This window comes from Astatotilapia calliptera, chromosome 12, assembly GCF_900246225.1.
Source record: "Astatotilapia calliptera chromosome 12, fAstCal1.2, whole genome shotgun sequence".
Lineage (NCBI taxonomy): Eukaryota > Metazoa > Chordata > Actinopteri > Cichliformes > Cichlidae > Astatotilapia > Astatotilapia calliptera.
Window position 1 is genome coordinate 33,370,674 of NC_039313.1, and position 22,216 is coordinate 33,392,889.

Consider the following 22,216-nt stretch of genomic DNA (forward strand, 5'->3'; position numbering starts at 1 on the left):
CGGCTGTGGCTACAATGTAGCTGCCATCACCAGTATGTGAATGGGTGGATGACTGGTTGTGTAAAGCGCTTTGGGGTCCTTAGGGACTAGAAAAACGCTATACAAATACAGGCCATTTGTTTGAGTGGGGATTGGCTCAAACCTTTAAACATCATGTCGACAGCATGAATTGACTCATGACTGAAGCCTAATGACTTTACGACAAAACCAAAATCAATTAGTTAAAATCATCAAATGCTTTATAGTTTATTGTATTTGAGGACATGTGGAGATTGGAGCATATAGAGCTGTTTATACGTTTAAACGGATTTCAAAGCTTTTGTTAGCTGAAAAAAATGATAATTAGGACAGCTTTCACTGACCATGTGGTCAAACAACTATAAATAGAAAGAATAAAAAGATAAAATAAATAAATAATTCAGACAAAACCCCCTCAGACTGTTTCTGGACCTCCTGTCATTCTGTAAAACAATAAGAGTACAGCTGATTTATGGGTTTTAATTTGCCATGTTGTGTTATCATTAATAAACGTCACTTTCCTGTCTTGGTCACCTTTTACCTTTTGTCCCATTTTGCTCTCCTGGGATTTCCTTCTTCGAAAGAACAGATACCAAAACACACGAGCGACAGAACAAAAACTTTATTGACTACAACGCACATATACACAATCTGCACCTCACTCCTCCTTTTCTGGTGATTTCGGGAGAACATCTTCGCTCTTGAACCAAACAGCTTCACTGGTGTGACTGGCGATGATCGCTCGCTCAATGAAAGGTCCTGATACGGAAAGAGGAAAAGAAAGGAAGAAAGACGCTGTCATCATAAAGAACGGCTCTTTTTAAGTGGAGGAGAAGCCAAACACAGACTGAAAACTGATATCTGCTTAATTGCAGGGCTAATGATCACTATCGACTGACAAATGATCCCCCTCCCCTTCTGCTGCAAGTGTTAATGACAACATTTGAAATTAATTAAGTCAAACACATCATAAAAAAGGAAGATACGGGGTGGAGGTGGGTTGCAAAGTGGCTTGCATGTATATAGCAGATGTAGGCAGTCTAAAGGAGCTTAGATGGCAATGAAGCTCCCAGCAAAGAGTTGCTGTGTTGACATTAATGACAGAGGAGGTTGTGATTATTGAGTCAGCAGAGTGTTCACGACTTCTTACGCACTCCGTGACTCTGCTTTGTAACTTTATGCAGTTTACATTTTGTGGCTGAGCTGCTGTGAATCCCAAATGTTTCCAGTTTGACATAATACCACATAGTTACCTTAGAATATCTAGGCTCAAATTTGGCCTCAAAGCACTGATGATATCTGAGCTTCAGCAATGTATTTGTATCAATGTATTTTTTTTCATAAATCCAAAAATATCCCCACCGTCACAACGCAGCTACCGATAATACTGGTTACAGACTCCTGTTTGTCAGATTTACAGAATAAATTCATACTTTTTAATAAATAATTCACATTTAAAACATTTACATTTACAAATGAAAAGTTCTATTTCTCCAGGCAGAATCTCCACCATGTCCGAGGTAACCTGGACTGACTCGTATTACTGAGACACTACAATCCTAAACCTGTTAATGGAGCATCATCTTGCATTAAGTTATGTTAAACAGCTTCTTTCCATCTCGTCCTCTTTTCTCTGTCTTTGGCTTACAAACTCTCTGCAGTCTTATTTCTCTCACGTATTTACTTTTAACATACTTATGAATAGTTATTTCAGCACTGCGTTCCCCGTCGTCTCCCGTCCTCTGCATTTATATTATTTTTTATTAGCATATTATGTCTTTGGTCGTGAATAACTCCCATCAGCCCCTTGGGGGGAGCTGGTCTCTTCTTCATACCCACACGCTGTATTTCCGCACTTCTCTCTCTGTTTTTAAGCACTTATCTGTGAAGTTTACTCTTGTTTTTGCCCACGCTGCTGCCATTAGCCTCTGTCTAAATGACTCTTAAAAACAGTAATGGAAATAAAGAAGCCAATCTAACAGTAAGTATTCCTGATATTCGCATTTTCTGATGCTTCACTACTGGTTGCCGAGGTAATTAAATTCTGCCGCGGGGTCCTTGTGTGATCCTTGTCAGGGATTTGTAACGTTTGCTGGCACAAGCTCAAAGACGCGTCTCTGCTGACGAGAGTTCAGCAGAGCCCAGGTGGCCCGGCTCGACGCCTTCATCGCCAAATGAAGCAGAGCCGTAACGATGCACCGAGTGAGACATTTCACTCAACCGACGTTGCGTTGAGGATGCCGCGCGTAGCCGAGCGGGTTCAGCAGAGCATTAACGCTTCAAGGGTGAGCGGTGAAGACTCCCACAGGGATCGTCGTCAGGCTGAAACTGCACACACTCAGGTTTACTGCGAGCACTATAAACAGAAGCATCTGCTGCGCGTGCAATCACACGGCTGCTGCCAGGAAACGGCGTGATGACCTCTGCCAGAAAAAGTCCTGTTTCTCTTCTTTTTGAGGTTTTGAAGGGTCAAAAACAAACAAACAAGCAAACAAACAAACAAACAAACAAACAAACAGGCAACCGCTGGTGTCAGCCTCCTACTAGATGCACATATGGTGTCAATTTCAAAATTCTATGCCATGTTATTATCAATTTATGACAAGCTTCTCAGAGAACTTGACCCCTGACCTTTGACCTTGAGGTCACTGAGATTCGAACTCATCCGAGATCTTTAGTAGAAGCACCTACAGTTTCAATTTGAAAATTCTAGGTGACTTCACAACATTTTCACAGAATTTGACCTCTGACCTTTGGGTCAAAGTCGCTGAGATTTGGACTCGTCCTGCTAAAAGCAGATGCACGTACGGGATCAACGAAGCTCCAACGTCGTTGTTCTTATGTTATCACATTCACAAACTCAGGCGTCCATGTGGGGTGACGACATGACCCCATCAGCCTGAGGGATGAAAGTCAGTTTGATTTCCATCGTAACGAGCAACACAACCCTGCAGAGCTGCTAGTCTGGCTGTAAACCTCTGGAGGCCGTTCCTTTTTAATATGTTGCATTCACGGGGCTCATTCTGCTCGTTTTTCCCCCATACGTTAAAACATGAAGCGATTTTATTTTTTTGTAAAATGAAACGATTGCAGGTATGATTGAAAACTGACATGCAGGACCAAAGCAAACTTTCAAGAAATTAACTCCATTCTATAATTTTATGAGAAGTATGAGGAAAAACAATAAACGATAAGAAAACCATTATTCTTTATTCTGCTGAAGAGACAAAGGTTTAGTGGTACTACGGTCTACACGAGAGAGATCGGAGTTCTCTCTATATGCACGGCTCCAGTTTAGATGGCGTCAGTGGTTTAAAGAGTCCTTTGTGAAAGCTCTGCAGTTTACTTCAGCGGGGAAAATGTTAATAACGTGGTATTTAGCAAGCTCAAAATTAGTTTTTAGATCGTTTAGGCCTTTCTCTCTAATGAGAATCCATTAGCTGATGATTACACTGCATCCTGTAAATCGAACAAAGTGGAGGAAAATGCAGAGAAATTACTGAACGAACTACAGCTTGATGGAAAAGCTGCTGACTCCTCTGCTTCCCTTCTTGATTTATAAGAAGAGAACCTGGACAAACGGCCATAATTTTTAACTCAGGGGTCATAGTTTTTGTTTAGGTTTACCATTACACCTCAACGTCACGTCATACACTTTTTACGCTGCAGTGTTATGGTATGAAAATAAGTGGAACTCTCTTGAGGGAGTGATTGACACTCACAGGAAGAAGGCTCTGGGTTCAAAACTCTAGAAGCTTTCTATCGAGCATTCAAGCAGACAAAAATAAATGAAAAGTCTGCTATTTTTTCCCTGCGAGCTATAAAAGCAGAGGTAGGGCTTGGGGAACTGTCGGAGGGTTTTTGCTGTTGGTTTTGGTGAACATACATACCCAAGCTGGCTGGTCGGTGTGAACAAACATCAACCAGGATTGTCTGCAGGTTGGCGAAGATGTGCTCACTGGGCATGTCGAGCTAAGCAGAGGAGAGAAAACAAAATGTCTGAAACGTCCGATTATATTTACCATTTCTGAAATCCTCTGTATGTTCATACTGGCGAAAAATCAATGTGCTGCATTTAAACAAATAACGCCAGCATTTCAAGTTAATTTCACACATGTAGTGCACCCCTGAGCACTTCATGGACTCACCCGACAGAAGTGCATGCAAGAGTTTAAATGTCTGCCAGAACCCTAACCAGTGATGTCACACTGCAGCCTCCTGCTAAAGCTATCCAGGGAGATCTCCAACCTTGACCCCACAGAGAACTGCAAAGCACATAGCCTGCATATAAAAGATGGACGTGGCAACTGTGACATCACCTGAGTTTGCATTTTGAAGCCTCAATGTTACTTTTTGGTCACCGCCATGTTGGATTTTTTCCCTCATTTAGAAGAGAAGGTGGACAAGCTTGGTTAGCAAGCTGCCAATCACGTGTCAGATCATTTCATTTAGACTTTCTGACTCACTTTTGAAGTTAGCGATTGTGACCACTGAAGAAACTTCTTTTCTTGTAGTTCTGAACCAGCTTCACTTTTCAGCCTCAGAGGCTGACGGTGTGAATGCAAAGCAGATCATTTCCTGCTGTGTTGCAACAAAGTTAAACTGTACCGACCCGACTGTCCTGCGTTTATGTGTGAAAATGTCCTGATATGCTGAGTGCTTATAAACGAGCGAATATGTGTTCTCTGCATTTTAAATTCATGCAGATGTGATAAAAATATATAGAACAGGAAAACACCAAGCCTGTAACCAGCTGATACTACTGTTTTATTTAAAAATGTACCCAGTAGAAGCAAACACACACACACACACACACACACATAAAGCATTTCCTCCCTAAACACACTCCAACATTTCCCTCAACCTTCCTCAGGGCGCATCGATTTTATGTCTCCATCCTTGTGGGAATTTATGCTTTTTTAATCAGGACTTTTTTTCCCCCTTTGCTTTGAGCTCTAAAACTTGCAAAACTTAAAACTGCCTCATCGCTGAAAACTTCCTCTGTTGGTTTTGCACACATTCACACAGCTCCTCCCATCAATGCACATTGCATGTACCGGTTTGTTATGACGTACCGTAGCTATCTGGGACCTAACATAGCAGTCGCTCTCCACCGTGTACTCGTGACCCGTTTTAAATAGCTCCAACATCTTGGGAACGTTGATGCCGACTGAGCCTGAGAGTAAAGGGAGAAAACGGGAGAGAGAATAAGTGATCAGCACTCATTATCTCGTAACGCATTCACACTTTAGACATCCAGTTATGGCTGTCGTCTTCACTGGTTGTGAGTGACACTGGATTAAAACTATCGACTGCTGAATGTGAAACATTTGAACTAAAAATAAAATGTCACTGAAGCCACAACAGAATTTTGAAGCACGAATTAGAAATAATAGAATTTCCTGTCATCATCATCAAAGACTGATATCATCAGCCTTCACTTTGTTGAATAAAAGTAGGCATTAAAATTCCAGTAACTCTTCAGACATTCAATTTTTCCTGATGATCTTTCAGATATTCCTAATTTGGTCACCTCGAGCCAGGAAACAGCCAATCAGCAGGACAGTTAAACGGTGAGGAGCTCAAACAGCTTGTTTCAATCAGAGGTTGGACTGAGATGCAGCATTAAGCAGCAGTATATGATAAATAAGAATTATTTTGAACTATAGCAGACAACCAATTAAAATAAATAAATAAAAAAGGTGCTGAAATTGGACAGGTTCACCTTAACCTTCAACACGGCTGAAGGTAAAAACAACTCTTAACCTGCAGCTCACCTCTCTTGCTCTTTGGAAACTTCTTCCTTAGTTTGTTTTTCAGTGGTACGAGCTTCGGCAGGATGTCGGGAACCGCCACATAGAAGTCTGCTGAAACCTCATCATCCAAGATCTTAAAAAAGAATAAAACCACATGACCAAAAATTAGTTTAAACATTAAGACTCCTGCAGGTTTTGGTTCTCATCTACCCAAATCTGCTGCTATACTGGTGGTCTCCTGTTGTCTCATTACTGTTATCATAAGCTCTGTGCATAAACTGGACCTGTGGAGACTGAGATTTTCAGGCTGTGAGGTCTGACCTGTGGACTGCCTGCCTGCAAAAGATGTGTGCTGTCAATTCTTTAAAAAGTCAGTTTTAACGTTTTTTAATAATTTAACAGTTTGCCTCACAAACAAGTAAACAGCACAGAAATTTGGAGAGAAACAGAAAAGTAATACTTTTTTTCAGTTTTCCCGGTAAACTCGATCTGACCTCACGGGATGTGCTGTTTAGCTCAGTTTAACCAACTCACCGGCTGTATGAGCTCCACTCCTCCAGCAAACACCGCTCCGTTCTCCCGAGCAACTGTGGCTTGATTAGCATCCTGCAGAGACACAACCAAAGACACCCGCGCCCATTTAAATCTGATTTGGGTGCGTCAACGTCTGGCAGACCCCAACAATGTCATTCATTATGACCGTTAACACGCTCATCTAAGTTACAACCCACGGCCTGCGCAGCTTGACAGGAATATTAATCAAACCCTGCTCGTCGGGTTCTACGATAAAAAGCAGCCACGACCGAAGCACATTCATTACAGACAAACAGGGAGACAAATAAAAGGTGCTGCTGCTGCTGCACATCTGAATCATGCACCGACAAAATTAAAACAATTCATCAACAACAGACACACAAATGGCTACGAAATGAAGATTCAGTGAGGCTAAAATAAAAGTTTTTACCTCTGTAAAAACTAAAACTCTGTTCATCTCTGCCTTGAAGGCGTGCGGTAAGTGCACAGTGCTGACGAAGGGGTCGACTTTTTTCTGCAAGGAGGAAAAACAGAGTAATTTATTATGAGTAACAACACCGGGTATGCTGCAGGAAAAGAGCAAAAGAATCTGGAAACAAATAAGGAAAAGCGAGGATGTCAATCACAGAGCAGGCCTACATAATCAAGCATTAAAGTTATTCAGCCACCACTTTAATTTTTCATTTCTCTAGAGAGTTCATAATTCATAATGCATGGGAACATTAGTTCTGCAGTGACAGACAGCTAAGAGTAAGACAGAGTTTGTCTCCCGTGGACCCTCTGGACAGCACAGCAGCAGCTCTGCAGCCCTGCGATGTGTAAGAAAGAACGAAAAGAAGCACTCGTGAGGCTTTTATTCCTCGGTGCCGCGCTGTTTTCAGCAGATTAACTGAAACTGCTCGTGCTGCAAAGATTGATGTCATGAATAACCCTCAGATTGGTGGAAGCGAGGCGTGACAGTGACAGCCAGAATGGGAAAGCACCAAATAAATCCAAATAAGTCTGCCAAGTGTGACTGCTAAAATTTGTCTTCGGCACACACACAAACACGCACAAACACACACACTGGCAGATGATCAACCCTCATCAGGATGTTCTTTTCTATTCTGAGGTTCCAGCTTGATGATAAAAGGAAAAGCAGCCCGTGGTTTCTGGGACACTAAAAGGGTTTGATGGAACCAACGTGTGAATAGCAACAAAGTCAGAAAAGCAGGGAGCAGTTTGAAGCCATGATGTGAATCACCTTGCTGTGCTCAGAAGACTGGGCTCCAGCAATGTTAACATACATGGTAAATGTCAAAGTAACATCCACAGAGGACCCAAGGATTGAACAGAGAAACAGCCCTCTTCGTCAATATGCTTGCACTGAAATTTCTTTGAAACTGAACCAATTCTGTTCTGGAGAATTTATAGCACATGATGCAGCTGCTGTGTGTATTTTTGTGTTTATAGTAGTTATAATGTCTGCTGCCTTCTTGTCCAACATATTAATGAAAAACGCTTCTCTAATCACTTCCACCTGGCAGAGAACACAATTAAAAAAACCTCCCCTAGTACCACAGTTAGCCGTCCTTGTCTTTGTGCCATTCAGTCAACATGAGTTTCAGTGTTTTTGTCATTATTACCTTCTTCTCCAGCTTCATGTCCAGCTTCAGATCTATGTAAACCGGCTGATTGTGGGGAGTGAAGTCTAACGCCTGGAATTTCTTCAGCATGTCAATTGCCTCCGCTGGGTCATGCAGAGTCCGTGGGTAGTACCTCATAACATATACGTCATCCACAGGCGCCCATCCCGTCTTACCGAAAGGCTTATGTCTGTTTTTGTCATCGATGACCCTCTTCTCTTTCTTCACCTCCTTTTCTGCGTTGTCTTTTTTGTCTTTCTTTAGTGTCCTGGCAATCAAAAGGGGAGATGTTAACCTGAGAAATATCTGAGTCACCAGGTCAGCATCTAATTTCTCTCAATTTTATTGTTCGCACTAACCAGAAAACTGCTCAGAATGGGAAAAATGGGGTGAGTCAAGCAGAGAAAACCCCCCACCTTTAGAGCCAGTAAATCATTTCTGGGTGACAAGCTTTAAAGGTCTGTAAACTCACTTGACAGCTGCAAAAGTTCTGACAGGTAGATTCCTTGGTGCAGTCTGTGAGACACCTGAGTAAGCTGGACCGCTGGCACTCAGTAGCTGCCTCTGACATCGTGCTAAAACTGTGAAGACAGGTGAGGAAAAAAGCTTCATAAGGAGTTTAAACAAACAGACACGTGCTGTTTTTTTCCTGTGGGACACAACATCAAACTGCACACCATAATTAAGAGAAACGCTCTGTGATTTTATAAAACATTTTTAATGAACTTTGCATAAACTAAATGCATCAAAGTATCTTTTTATTTCCAGCAGACAAGCTGATGATGAGCATCGGTGTTTAACGCTACCTAATTTAAGTATACCACTGTCTTTTGCATGACAAGCACTTCTCCCTGATGTGCATCTGCATCAGTGAGTTCATCAATTTAAAAAAAATCATGGTTTACAGTCTCATTCTGGTAAAAACTCTTCCACAAAGAATGAAACCCACACTGATGGTGTAAGTTTTAGCAGTACCGATCATAAACTGTTTAAGTGAATCTAAATGTTTCTTTGAATGTTTTATTGATGTTGTGCTGCCAGGATGGAAGACATGTTTTATCATTAATATCAGCTTCATAAATACAATGTGGAAGACTTTTGGGAGGACATTATTGAAATTATTTTATAATAACAAGAAGAGGTCAACTAAACATATTTTTATGCTATTGCTAGTTTTCTGTATTGATGCTCTGCTCTCTTTTGTTTTTTAATTATTTTGGCAGTGACATGCTAAAGCTTTTTAGGATGGGTTAGCGAAATGGCAAAAGCTGTTGTGATTTTGTTAATGCCAGCCCTACTGTAAATGTCTTGTAATGCTGGCATCAATTCATCGGGAGAAGAACACTTTATTGAAAACCTGAAATATTAATGGCTTCCTTGCAAGTTTTACCTGCAAAGTATTAAGTGTTTATCTATTTGGAAATTCTTCTCAGTACAGTAAATGTGAAAATAAAAAGAAATTATACCTTCCAATACTAACCGATGGGAGTTTCCTAATGAAGTGGTGTAAGTTTTGGCTATGGCTCATGTATTTTCAAAACATATTCATTTTGGATGACTGTTACATTACACTGGTTGCACTGCATTGGTTTTACTGGTCGGTCAGACCACTTACGATCAAATTAGGATAACTGACACAATGAAACGACTGTTGGGCGATATCATATTTAAAATCCAACATTTTAATTTACATCAAGAAAATCGTTAGTTTCAAGTAAATTATCACAAAAATTCGTTAATAATTTATATGATTTTAACCCGGCATATGGCGACCCAAATTAACTCTTAAAATACGACTGCAATGACAGCTTCTGACCTGGTTGTTACCGCACATCACGGCTGAAAGGAAACATAACATGAAAATCTAATTAATTTAAGAAGTATCTGGTCAATCAGAGCAATGCCGATTTAAAGTGTATCAAAAATTAAAATAAAATCAAATATTGTTGATTCGTGAGAAAATTAAGTGACGACAAACAAGCTGATAATATGTTAAACAGTCAAACAGCAGGTTGGCTATTGGTTAGCTAACAGTGAAGCCAAAAGGCTACACAAAGAGATCTCTGAATCGAGCCCAGAGACAAAAGCGAGAAAACAGGAAAGGACAAACGCAGCCTATAAACACATGCCTTTATTTTTTTTTAATGTCATCTAAAAAGAATCCAATTTCACAACAAAACAACTGACCTTTCCACACAGTACGCGTGCAGGTTGCCATGTCAGGGAATCGCGCTTGGCCGTGTGAAAACAGAGGTAGGGAATAAATGGTTCCGCCTCGGAAACGATCAAATGTTAGTTGAAAAAACGGAAAAGTTTTAGTTCTGCTGCATATTCTGAAACAAAAAACATACATAAATAAAAATATAAACTACCTGACAACAGTCTGAGGGTGGTACATTTTCATTCGGCATATATTTATTTAATTAATATTTACTTATTATGATAAAAAACTAAACGAATGTAGAGACAGCTGTACTCTACTCGCTGCTATAGGAAGAAAATTGAGCATTATAAAAGTTTTGAACTAAAACCTGGACGCCGAATTTTAGGTTTCAAACCATCCTAGCTATGTATAAATTATCTAAGACATGATTTATCTTATTATCTCTATACGACCATATTTTGGAGAAACGATACATGAGAAATATTATATGACTTAATATTAAGGTCACTGAAAAAAACCCAATAGGATTCCTGGGTGGATAACGAGAATTTTTTTATTTATCTATTTTTTATTTCATACATATTGCGCAGGCGCGTAGTTTCCCGCCACTGTCCTACCAGATATGCTACACCATACCAGGACGAAGATAATTTTTCCCACTATTTACAGGTAATTAAGCGTTTGTTACTAACATTAATATTATCTATTAATAGAAAATCATGAGTGGAGCCTGAGTTATTTCTCACTGAGCTTTAGCATTAGCCTACCGTAAAAAAGGGAGTGTATGTTGCATGTTATCTAATTGTATTAGAACAACTTCTTTACTAGTTAGCGGTGGTAAAATAGCTCCTGCCAAAACAGTTGTGACTATTAGAAATATTGGCTCCAAATATTTTGTCTTTGTGTGTTTCTTTATATGGAAAAATGGCTTTGGATTTACCTGTGGAAGCTAGCATATATATAATTTCTTTCTGTAACACTGAATTAAATTGACATCTCAGATTTGATTGATGATTCTATCATATGCAGAATGACCGCTGAAGTTAAAAACTGGTTTAGATAACCCATTTAGCTGCTCTGATGTATTTCAACATGGGTGTCAAGTTATGATATTGCTTATAGAAGGACTTGGATATTATGGTAAATGCCTGTATTTATATAGGCTCTTTACTAGTCCCTAAGGACCACAAAGCGCTTTACACATCCAGTCATCCACCCATTCACACACTGGTGATGGCAGCTACATTGTAGCCACAGCCAACCTGGGGCGCACTGACAGAGGCGAGGCTGCCGGACACTGGCACCACCGGGCCCTCTGACCACCACCAGTAGGCAACAGGTGAAGTGTCTTGCCCAAGGACACAACAACCGAGACTGTCCAAGCCGGGGCTCGAACCGGCAACCTTCCAATTACAAGGCGAACTCCCAACTCTTGAGCCACTATCGCCTAGATAAATTCAATAAAGTACAGTCATATCACCCTAATTGTAGGTAAATAGGAGACAGGGTACTTTATTGTCTATTATATCTAGAAGTAGCTTTTGTATTAATCCTACTTTGAATCATGTCCTTCTAATTTTAATCAGCCCATGACATTATTTGACATAAATATGTGTAATTTCCTGTTATTTGTGACCACTTAATAATTAACGTACTTCAGTAAATATGTCCTAATGAGCAAAACTGTCAGTCGTTTATTAAGCAACACAGCTGGTTTTCCTTCAGACCCAACTAAGATTTCTTTGGGATTGCCATACACTTTTCTGTCCAGGAAAAACTTTGCTTACTAAAGAACATGCACTAAAATATCTAATATCGGAAAAATATTTTTGTTGAGATCTGGCAAAAGATTTTGAGATGATTGTTTTAGTCTCTCCACAGAGCCCATCAACAGCAGGAAGTTTTGATCATCAGTGGCCAAATGTGGTGGTGACAGCATGCACTCAGTCAGTGTAAGTTTCTACAGTATAAGAAGTGTCTACCACTAAAAAATAATGTTATTTAGTTCTTGGCCACTAACTTTGTGTTTTTTGAAGCATGAAAGGGTGCAGTTCATTCACAAATGCTGTGGTAATACACAATGAATAAAGTTTTTTTTTAACGATTTCTTAGTAATGGATGGAAAATGGAAAATTTATTATATCTGTCTTGAAAACAAACACATGTTGACCTCATGCTGCCATCTAGTGGCAGTTATTACAACAGTTTTTTTAGCTGAGGATAGAGAATTTGCTCTTATATGAAGTTTGATATTGTAAGCTGTCCATCATTTATGGGGTGAAGTAATTTTACTGTTGCAGGTTCATCTCATCCTGATGCTGATGAGGAAGACATGAATTGTGGTGGAGCTGCATTGGACTATTCAAAGAAAGAAATAAAGGATAAAGGCTCTGGGCCTATAAACCATCAACAGCACCTGATGAAAGTTGAGCATCTTGAAAGCATCAGAGCAGATAATTCATATGAAATGAACAGACATAGGACTGCTGCACTTAGGTAAGTGCAGTGACTAACTGTCCCGACCATATAGGTTATGGAGAAAATAAAGTGAGGACAGATATTTCTTGAACAGATTTGCAACCTTTGATGTTAAAAGCATACCCTGTACATTGCTACAAGATGTCATGTCTGAAAGTCTTTTAGGTTTTAGCTCCCGTTTCTCAGAAAGCTGGGAGTTTGAGGTAATGTTACTTATTAAGTGGCATAAAGAGCTTTGGACTGCAAAGCATCAGTGCCACTGCGACAGGAAGCTTCAGCCACATTTGGCTTTAAACTTTCTCTCTCAGGGGTCATTTAACATGTGAATACAGCCATAGTAAGTGACTGTAACTTATGTGAATGTCAGACTGGGATGACAAGGAGGATAAAAATTGGCTTGAAAGTAAAGAGTGGTTTACATTAGTGTTAATGGGTGCCATTTTTGTAACTTTCAGGCTTGTACAGCTGTCTGAAGTAGGGAAATAAATTAGAATAGCTTTGTTGTGAATTCAGCTGGATTAAAATACAGTTGATGTGAGCATAGAGTTTAATTGCAGAGAGAAACAAACAGATGCAATGTTAGTTGCATGAGCTGCTTACACTAAACACATACTGGTTTTCTGTTGTTGTGAGGATCTTGTTTTCAGAACTAAATCCTCATCCACTCAGTTTTTGGTTCCTTTGGTAAGATTTGGCCTGGTTTGGTGGCAAAAGTTTGTCTCTGTTGGAAAAATCCTGACAATAAGTTTCGTGCCAGACTGAATCTCGTAACAATGTTAAAAGGCACTGATGAAAACAACATGATTCATGAAATCAGGAACACAGGTGACATGCATGTTGTTTAGTTTCCGAACTTTTGATTGTCAGATCTTTTTATTGTGCTGCAAACAGAATATACTGTGTGATGATTATGAGCAGATTACAGAAGCATAAACTTGGTGTCAAAGTCCTAACTTGTGGCTGTCACGTCTGTTTCATGCTTCCAGAGACAACCTGGAGATGACCCAGATCTTCAGTCAAGAGAACTACAGAACTGGAGATCTGTCTTCTTCAGACGATGACTCGTTAAGCTTGTTGAAGGATCTCAGTCCCAGGCAAAACAAAGAAGTAGCTCGGGTTGTTCTCATAGCTGATTCAGATCCAGAAGCAGGGAACAAAGAGACAAAACAGAAAAGAGAGATGAAAATAAATCATCTTAAACCAACTGAACCTGTGACATCCAACTGTATCCAGTCTACATCAGGCTACGGAGAAGCTTCATCACAAGCAGGTAATTACCGTCATTACGTTATGTCACATGTTTTAGCTTAATTTATGTTTACAAATCTGCTTTTAATTATCTTATTCAAGCAAAAGTCTCACGACGTGTGAAAATTCCCTCCCAAAAAAACCTTCACAAGAGAAATGGAACGGGAGAGACTCTGCTACACGCTGCATGCAAGAAAGGAGATCTCATTCAAGTCAAAATGCTCATTCAAGCAGGAATCAGTGTCAACATGGAGGACTACGCAGGTGTGTCACAGCTCAATCACATCTGTACTCTGACAGCGTCATCCTCTGTCTGTCATCAAACACAAACTCCATTGTGATCACTAAATATTGACTTCAACTATCAGGATGGACGGCTCTTCACGAGGCGTCTGCTGTGGGTGATGAAGCGGTGGTGGAGCAACTGTTGAAGGCTGGAGCTGATGCTAATGTTAGAAGCTTTGATGGAGTGACACCTCTACATGATGCTGTTTTCAGTGGACACTATCAGGTGATGGACAAACTTTTAAGGTGCAGAAAATTGTTTTTTGTAACACTTTCCACATGTCGGTAGATGCAAAGTTTCACAAACTTTACAAACGTTGATTCATCTGTCATGCTGCATTAGATAGAATGCCCTTGAGAAATAGTTTGATGTGAAATTCATGTGTGCTGCGCAGGTAGTGAAGCTTCTCCTTCAGTCTGGAGCAAATGCCAGCGACAGGAACACTAGTGGCCTCAGTGCATTAGATATGGCAAAGGAAGAACACATCAAAGAGCTGCTCAGGACTTTCCAGGTTTCTTCTGTTAATCACACAAAGTCCTATAATGCATCTTCAAAGCACAGAGAACCAGGTGAGCAACACCAGAGTGTCTTATGTAGTATTTACGTCACTGCCGTGCAGCAATAGTAGATACAAAACCCACGTTCTTCTCTTGCAGGCTGGGTTGTTGTTATGGTGAAGGGAATACCACTGAGCTGCTTTTAGAGCTGGAGATGAAAACTAATAGATTAACTAATAGAATCTAAACCATAGGACACAGTGCTGAGTGGCTGGATGAGCAGTAGAGAAATGAAATCTGAATGTTGGATTGTTTCAGGTGCCACGTCCTCAGAGCCTCGCTGCCAGAGCAGTCCTAACTGCAGTGAAACATCCAACCTACAGTGGAGGGATTCAGGTGATAAAGGCGGAGCCAGGGGGCCCAGAGATTTTGAGCTGAGACAGAAAGATGCCACCACTCATAATGTGAGAGCGTGTTACACTTTCAGTAGACTGTCAGCTAAGCTGGATTTAATGGGCATGGACAAAAACAGTTCTTTCAACCATTCAATAGGCCTAATTAACAAATTACATGTATTATCACTTTATTGAAAGGTTCACAGGTGTGACTATTTTGATGCGATAATCTGTCTCTTATTTTTTTATTATATAGCCGAGTCATTCAGAGGCAATAACAGTGATTTTGGAGGAGGTCAGAAGGAAACAAACAGAAATGTCAACTTGGCCTCTGACAAGTCTGAATGATGCAGGTAAAAGCTGCGTTAAAAGACAACCAGAAAGATACTAAGCGTGTTTTATTGACCATATTTGTGCTTTTTTACAGACAGATATCATGCAGCTCTAACGGAGATCCAGAGTGTGCTGATTGAGGTGCTCGCCAAGCAGCAGTCAGAGAAGGAAAATCTTGCCCGAAAATATCGGTCAGTACAGGAACTGCTCTCATCTTTGGCCTAAACGAAACTTTGTGAGAAAGCACCTTGCTTTTTCAGACTTTCAGGACATATCTACATTAACTGAACAGTAATTGTATACTGTTTTCAACAGAGAAACTATATTTCCTAAAGTGAGCAAAGAGTTTGGCAATGTCATTCATTTGTTTTCAGTAAGTAGTGCCTCCACCACAATAAGAGTTGGCTGGAATGGTGGTGAAAGTGAGATATTTAAAGTCTTTCCTCAATTTTGATGGAAGTTTGACCTGTTTTACCTCTGGTTGTTTAAACCACGCAACTAAAGTGAAACTAAGTTACATCAATATATTTTATTACGGGGAACTTAACAATGGCTGATGTTCTTGTGTTGACTTTTATTTAATTAAAATTTGAATCAGATTCTTTTTTTTTTCATGACTGATAAAATGGGTCATGATAGATGAAATTTAAGAACCACTGGATTAACAGCTAACTCTGTTGCCTTCTTGTGTTAAATAAAATGAATTACATGATATTTCATTGTCACTGGTCCAACAGCAGTAGAAACTAAATAAAGGTATTTCAAGTATTTAGAAATACGCTGTGCTTCGGTTTATTGCTGTGATGGTTTTTAATGAATCTATTCCAGTCTTTACTTCAAGTGTAACACTCTTCTTTGATTTTCTTGGTGTAGGAGTGTGTCTGACTGCCTTCGTCACTGTTTGCTAAAAAGTCAGATCTCATCCCTTGCTTCATGCCAGAGAACCTTGATAGAGATACTCCAGAACCAAATGTATTTGGTGGAAATGTACATTACCACGAGAGCCAAACTTTCACTGGATTCTTCAAAACCCAGAGAAACACGTGGATATAATCAATGTAGTCGTAAAGCACCTACACCTGCTAACCTGTTGAGGTCGACCAGATGCGACCAGTCAGCCAGTAGCTGTCCAGACACTCCACAACCAGGAATTGCTTTAGAGCATTTCAGTATAATGATCAGACGAAAAAATGCTTTGATTCAGAACAGAGCCGTGGACAACAGCAGACGTCTCTCTGTGCTCATCCAGAGGGGAATCATCTCACCTGGAAGTGCCCTACAGCTGCTGTTGAAGGTCAGCAGAAAGTCTTACTGTTTTTTATCATGTGACCATGTGAACCTTTTAATAACAATGAGTAATGACTGGCTGCTATTCTACAATTTACATATCAATATGTAGTTTTTTTTACCAATTCATTGGTTACTCCCACCATGTGTGAAGATACAAACTGTTATACTGGTATCATAGTCTTTTTGCTATTATAAAACATAAACAAATAACATAAAGCAGCGGTCGGGCATAAACCGGTCCGTGGCGCAAAAAAGGTTGGAGACCGCTGACATAAAGGATCCATAGTCAGGATTGCAGATTTTGTTTGTCTATCTTGGAGAGGACATATCAAAGAGGGAAAATCTGAACAACTTCATTTTCTTAATTTCTGGAGATTTTTTGTGGCGTTACTACTTTAATATAGGGTTGAAATATCTGCATTTATGTAAAGAAAAAACATCAGACACCAGGTGACGGTGTTACTCGTATAGTTAAGATAAGAAAAAATATTGACAAGATTATTGAAATTAAAAAAATAGTTTTCAATTTTTTTATTAAAAGACTTGATTGATAACTAAGTTTGATACGAAATGTTTGATAACAGACAAATACACATTGTCGGGATTTGTGCAGATCAGGACTGTAAAAACCATTGTTGAACAGGCAGTGTTCAAGAAGCGTGGTTAACGTAGTTGTCAGTGAGGCTAAGTCTCCAAACTCAGGGTGCTGGTTTAGCTCAGTGCGTTAAGCAGGTGACCACATGCCATATGGCAGCTGGCCTGGATTCAAGTCTGACCTGTGGCCCTTTACCGCATGTCTTTTCTCTCTCAGTTAACTGATACTTGAGATTTGTCTGTGAAGGTTCTCAGTCATCCAGGTCATCGTAGTCAAAGGAGCTTGCAAAGAAAAGCGTCTGGACTTCTTTAAGTTGCTTGAAGACGTTTCACCTCTCATCCGAGAACCTTCTTCAGTTCTAAGGTCAAATGGTGGAGAGTCCCAGATATAAACCTAGTGGGAGTGACCCCCCACAGAGGGACAAAAGGACCCCCTGATGATCCTCCACGGAGGCCGTGGAGACTGTCAGAAAACGACTACAAGAAGACAGCTCCTTGGAGGATAGGACCAACTTCACACCCGATCAGATCTGCACACTGTTAGACCTCTGCCTCACCACTACATATTTCAAGTACAACGAAGGCTTTTACAGACAAAAACATGGCTGTGCCATGGGCTCCCCCGTGTCACCTATTGTAGCCAATCTTTACATGGAGGAAGTGGAAAGGAAGGCTCTTGGCTCTTTCAAAGGAAGAGTACCCAGCCACTGGTACAGATATGTGGACGACACCTGGGTCAAAATCAAGACACAAGAAGTGGAATCCTTCACTGCGCACATTAATGCTGTGGATAAGAACATCAAGTTCACCAGGGAAGACACAAAGGACAACTGTCTGCCTTTCCTGGACTGCGCTGTGCACATTGAAGAGAACGGCAAACTCAACATCGAAGTTTACCGGAAGCCCACACACACGGACCAGTACCTCCTCTTTGACTCCCATCACCCTCTGGAACACAAACTTGGAGTAATCAGGACCCTACACCACCGGGCAGAACATGTTCCCTCTAAGCCTGAAGGGAAAAAGAAGGAACACACACATGTAAAGGAAGCACTCAAAACGTGCGGCTATCCTAAATGGGCGTTCTTAAAGTCAGCAAAGAGGCACAGAAAAGAAGATCAGACACCAGCGAGGGAGGACAGACGCAACAACATTGTCATCCCCTATGTAGCCGGCGTATCAGAGAAACTCAGGAGAGTTTTCTCCAAGCATGACATCCCAGTGTATTTCAGACCCAGCAACACGCTCAGACAGAAACTGGTTCACCCGAAAGACAAAACGCCAAAACACAGACTTAACAATGTGGTGTATGCTGTACAGTGCAGCGAGGAATGCTCAGACCTCTACATTGGAGAGACCAAACAGCCACTTCACAAGCGCATGGCACAACACAGAAGAGCCACCTCCACAGGACAAGACTCAGCAGTCCATCTGCATCTTAAGGATAAAGGACACTCTTTCGAGGATGCCAATGTTCACATTTTGGACAGAGAGGACAGATGGTTTGAAAGAGGAGTGAAAGAAGCCATCTATGTCCACTGTGAGCGACCATCTTTGAACAGAGGCGGGGGTTTACGACACCAACTCTCTGCCATCTATAATCCAGTTTTGAGATCCCTTCCCAGACGCCTTAACGCCCACTCACATCCTGGGCCATCTGACCTCAGGAATTCGCATGATAAGGTGGGGCCAGGTTTCACAATGAACACACCCGAAACTCTGGCTGATTGGGACCCACGCCCAGTTTCCCACCTTGGCTCAGGCGATTAGAGGATCATCAGGGGGTCCTTTTGTCCCTCTGTGGGGGGTCACTCCCACTAGGTTTATATCTGGGACTCTCCACCATTTGACCTTAGAACTGAAGAAGCTTCTCGGATGAGAGGTGAAACGTCTTCAAGCAACTTAAAGAAGTCCAGACGCTTTTCTTTGCAAGCTCCTTTGGATACTTGAGATTGAAAAAAACATGGTCAGCCAGGGTGGCAATCCTTGTGTTCTTGATATAGGAAGGAATGTATTCCCTGAAATCTACAACTGCATCGACAGTGAATTTTAAAACAATCTTACTTTTTTCAGGGTCACTGTCACTTTGCTAATGTGCTGGCCGATGGCTCCATTCTGAGTAAAGGAAAGGTGCACTTGGCTCCTGAATGCTGGCTCAAGTCGATTCTTGGGAAAAACATCCCAGTCAGCTCAGCATATGCCTGGGACAAGGTTCGATACCCACTCACGTTATCATAAAAATAATGAATCTCTTGTAGTAGCTCACACAAGCAGCCTGAGGTGATTTTCAGATAGAGCAGCCCGCATGAGGGAAAAATGAATGAGTTCATTCATTACTATCAGACCACTCCTGCGGGTCCTTATGAAGAAGAAAAAGAAACAGAAAATAATTCATAAGTTAAGTGAAAGAAAACTGCTTCCTTTTTCATTGTGCATCTTTATACTGTAATTTGTGGCTTGTGTTGTTTGAATTACCCGAATATGTTGCTGAAATGTGAGTTGTATGTTCTTAAAGTATTTATAGAGCACAAGTTGTCTTTTCTACAATATTTTATACATCTGCTTAACAAATATTTTCATCTACAAATAAATAATGACCATAAAAAATGTGACTTAGATTCAGGTAGCAGAGGAGTATGAGCAGTAGAGCAACTGTGCTCTTGTTAATTTGTGCAGCACATGGAGTAAAGTAACTAAAATATTATTTGAATTGCATCTTTCAAGATAAGCGGAAGCGAATGGATGGATTAAATAAGTTCAACTTGTTGAAAGAAAAATTAAAATTTTCTTTACATATATGGTTAAAAAATACTGTTATTATCACACATGAAATTTCGCTGGATGTAAACTTATTTTTCCTTTGTAGGCTATAAATTATATAGTGTTTGTTGTAGAGCGGTGTTCAAAACTCAGGTTCCACATATCCTACAATTGCTCATTTCTAGACATGGATTTTACTGGTTAGATATTTGTGAACTCTGAACATTTTCTATAATTTCCCCAGGTGACATTCAGAGGCAGATCTTTGTCTTTTTACTTACTGAACATGGAGGGTGATGAAAACACACCACAAAGGTGTCTTGAGGAAAACCGCACAGGCAGTTCTTCTAAAGAGCTGATAACTACTGGTATGTTCATGTCTGCTGACAAGTGTAGCCCCTACATCAGATCCAACACTTCCTGCCTCATGTTTACAGTCAGGTCCCTGCAGCAGGTGGAGAACTAGTTCATGTGGCAATGCTGCAATCCAAAAAAACACTGCCATCGGCAGCTGCGGTCCAAGACAAAGGAGTTCACTTGCAGAATGACAGACTTATTGGAGAGACTGCTGACTATTTCTTCTTTATTTGTTTGTCAAAAGGTATTCAGTAAATAAAGGATTTACAGAGGAGCACTTTGTAAACTGTTCACCACTTTGGAAAATCCTTGAAAACACTACTATGACATTTCTTTTAAGGCTACTCAAACAAACAAAGAGGGCACAAAGGCAGCTGATAAAGCCTAGGTATCAGTCTGTCACAGCATTATTAAGTTATATTGTAGTTCTTTTATTGTATTGTCTTTTAATTACGCAGGAACAGACAACTTGAACCATCACATGAAGATCAAGATCATCCATTTGGTGAACGATGAAGAGCTGCTGCCAAATGCTGTAATGGACATGTACTGGGACAAGCTCATAAAGGAAGACTACTCAGAGTCTCAAGACTGAGCAAGTTAATTATTGTAACTTGCTCTACTCATATTTTGACTGTTCTGCTTAGTTATTTTAGGATCATTTGCATTTGCTGTACTTTTTCCTACACACACACACACACACACACACACACACATATATATATATATATATATATATATATTTATATTTTTATTTTTATATATATTTATATTTATATTTATATTTATTTATTTATTTTTATTTATTTTTGAGCTTTGCTAAAATAAAACTTGCTGTAACTTCTCCCTCAAACACAGTCCAAAGTGGTTTATTATTTAACGTGAAGAACAAAGACATTTATCTTCTGCCACTATCAGTAAAACAGGGAACACAAACCACATTTTTCTTTTTAGATGATTTTTTGGCATCTTATCAGAAAGCTAGAGTGCAGGGATTGCAGTAAATATAGAGGATAAAGATAAAGACAACAAAGTCTTGATACCACACCACATCTTATTGACTTGCTGCTTTGGTTCAAACGAAGGTGACATCAGGCGCACTGGAGAGGCAACAACAACAACTGGGTTTTATAGATGGTGGCTACACAGCATTATTCTCTCTTTATCTGTGCCGACTGATTCTTCTCAGCTTTTGTTTTTAGCCCTCAGATGTAAAAAGCTGATGATCTATGGTTGTCTCCTTGCCAAGCGGGCAGTGTGACCTTGACCTCAAGGTCAGACTAAGTTTTCTGGAAATCTTGCAAATGCAAGAATTTGAGAATAAGGTGATGTAGAATTTTGAAATTGCCATACATGCCTACTAGGAGGCTGAGGAGTAGCACTGGGGGTCCCTGTTGCCACTGATAGCATGAGATGTTACCTGTAGCCCATTCAGGTTGCACAGGCAGTCCAGCTTCTACAGGATCCAGACGGTTTGCTGCATCTTTCAGCATAATCTCAAGAGTGTGGAGAAGTTGCCAGGACATGGGCCATTTCATGATGAAGTACTCACTAACCACTGACACTTAAAGAGTTTCCTCTTTAATGTCTTTGTTTTTTCTGTCCAGTTTGGGGTTTCACTAACTCAGAGAACATTAAATGAGCTCAGATTTACCTTTAATCTAATACAATATTCAGGTTGTTACACTTGTACATTTGTGACTCCACAACAGGACAGAATTTGAGATTTTTTTTCTGGCAAATTAACAACTTTGTAATTTCAGGGAATATCTATTTTTTGGGTTTGTTTTTTTTTTTAACGTAGAGATTTTTCTCATTTATTGACCACTTTAATCTCATAGAATATCCAGATGTTCTTTGTCATAAAATCAGAAACTCAGA

General features: G+C 40.2%; 2 protein-coding genes across 6 annotated transcripts; one reads left to right on the plus strand and one right to left on the minus strand.

Moving 5' to 3' along the window:
• Positions 1-625: 625 nt before the first annotated feature.
• mrpl1 (mitochondrial ribosomal protein L1) lies at positions 626-10,203 on the minus strand. Its single transcript, XM_026188429.1, has 9 exons — positions 10,121-10,203; positions 8,406-8,514; positions 7,934-8,201; positions 6,739-6,822; positions 6,309-6,380; positions 5,796-5,907; positions 5,094-5,194; positions 3,909-3,990; positions 626-777 (listed from the first exon to the last, which is right to left on the minus strand). Exons 1-9 carry the CDS (start codon positions 10,149-10,151, stop codon positions 677-679), a joined length of 960 nt encoding a protein of 319 aa, XP_026044214.1. The 5' UTR covers positions 10,152-10,203; the 3' UTR covers positions 626-676.
• A 494-nt stretch (positions 10,204-10,697) lies between these two features.
• LOC113032954 (putative ankyrin repeat domain-containing protein 31) lies at positions 10,698-21,041 on the plus strand. Of its 5 annotated transcripts, none has more exons than XM_026186123.1 (14): positions 10,698-10,766; positions 11,968-12,049; positions 12,398-12,593; positions 13,562-13,845; positions 13,926-14,087; positions 14,192-14,334; positions 14,504-14,678; positions 14,925-15,070; positions 15,258-15,354; positions 15,429-15,525; positions 16,208-16,628; positions 19,292-19,429; positions 20,223-20,346; positions 20,794-21,041. In XM_026186123.1, exons 3-14 carry the CDS (start codon positions 12,430-12,432, stop codon positions 20,928-20,930), a joined length of 2,088 nt encoding a protein of 695 aa, XP_026041908.1. In that variant the 5' UTR covers positions 10,698-10,766; positions 11,968-12,049; positions 12,398-12,429; the 3' UTR covers positions 20,931-21,041. The 5 variants fall into 5 exon arrangements, with proteins under 5 accessions (XP_026041908.1, XP_026041909.1, XP_026041912.1 ...); XM_026186124.1 differs by having other exon boundaries at positions 11,979-12,049; XM_026186127.1 differs by lacking the exon at positions 20,223-20,346 and having other exon boundaries at positions 20,794-20,869.
• Positions 21,042-22,216: the final 1,175 nt, after the last annotated feature.

Bases quoted from the DNA above. Each gene is read 5' to 3' on its own strand.
- LOC113032954 (XM_026186123.1), top strand. From the start codon at position 12,430: ATGAATTGTGGTGGAGCTGCATTGGACTATTCAAAGAAAGAAATAAAG. The intron at 13,846-13,925 runs GTAATTACCGTC...ATCTTATTCAAG, and splicing joins AGAAGCTTCATCACAAGCAG to CAAAAGTCTCACGACGTGTG. The intron at 15,526-16,207 runs GTCAGTACAGGA...TTCTTGGTGTAG, and splicing joins AATCTTGCCCGAAAATATCG to GAGTGTGTCTGACTGCCTTC.
- mrpl1 (XM_026188429.1), bottom strand. From the start codon at position 10,151: ATGGCAACCTGCACGCGTACTGTGTGGAAAG. The intron at 5,195-5,795 runs GTGAGCTGCAGG...CTTTACTCTCAG, and splicing joins GTTTCCAAAGAGCAAGAGAG to GCTCAGTCGGCATCAACGTT. The intron at 3,991-5,093 runs GTACGTCATAAC...TCCTCTGCTTAG, and splicing joins TTAGGTCCCAGATAGCTACG to CTCGACATGCCCAGTGAGCA.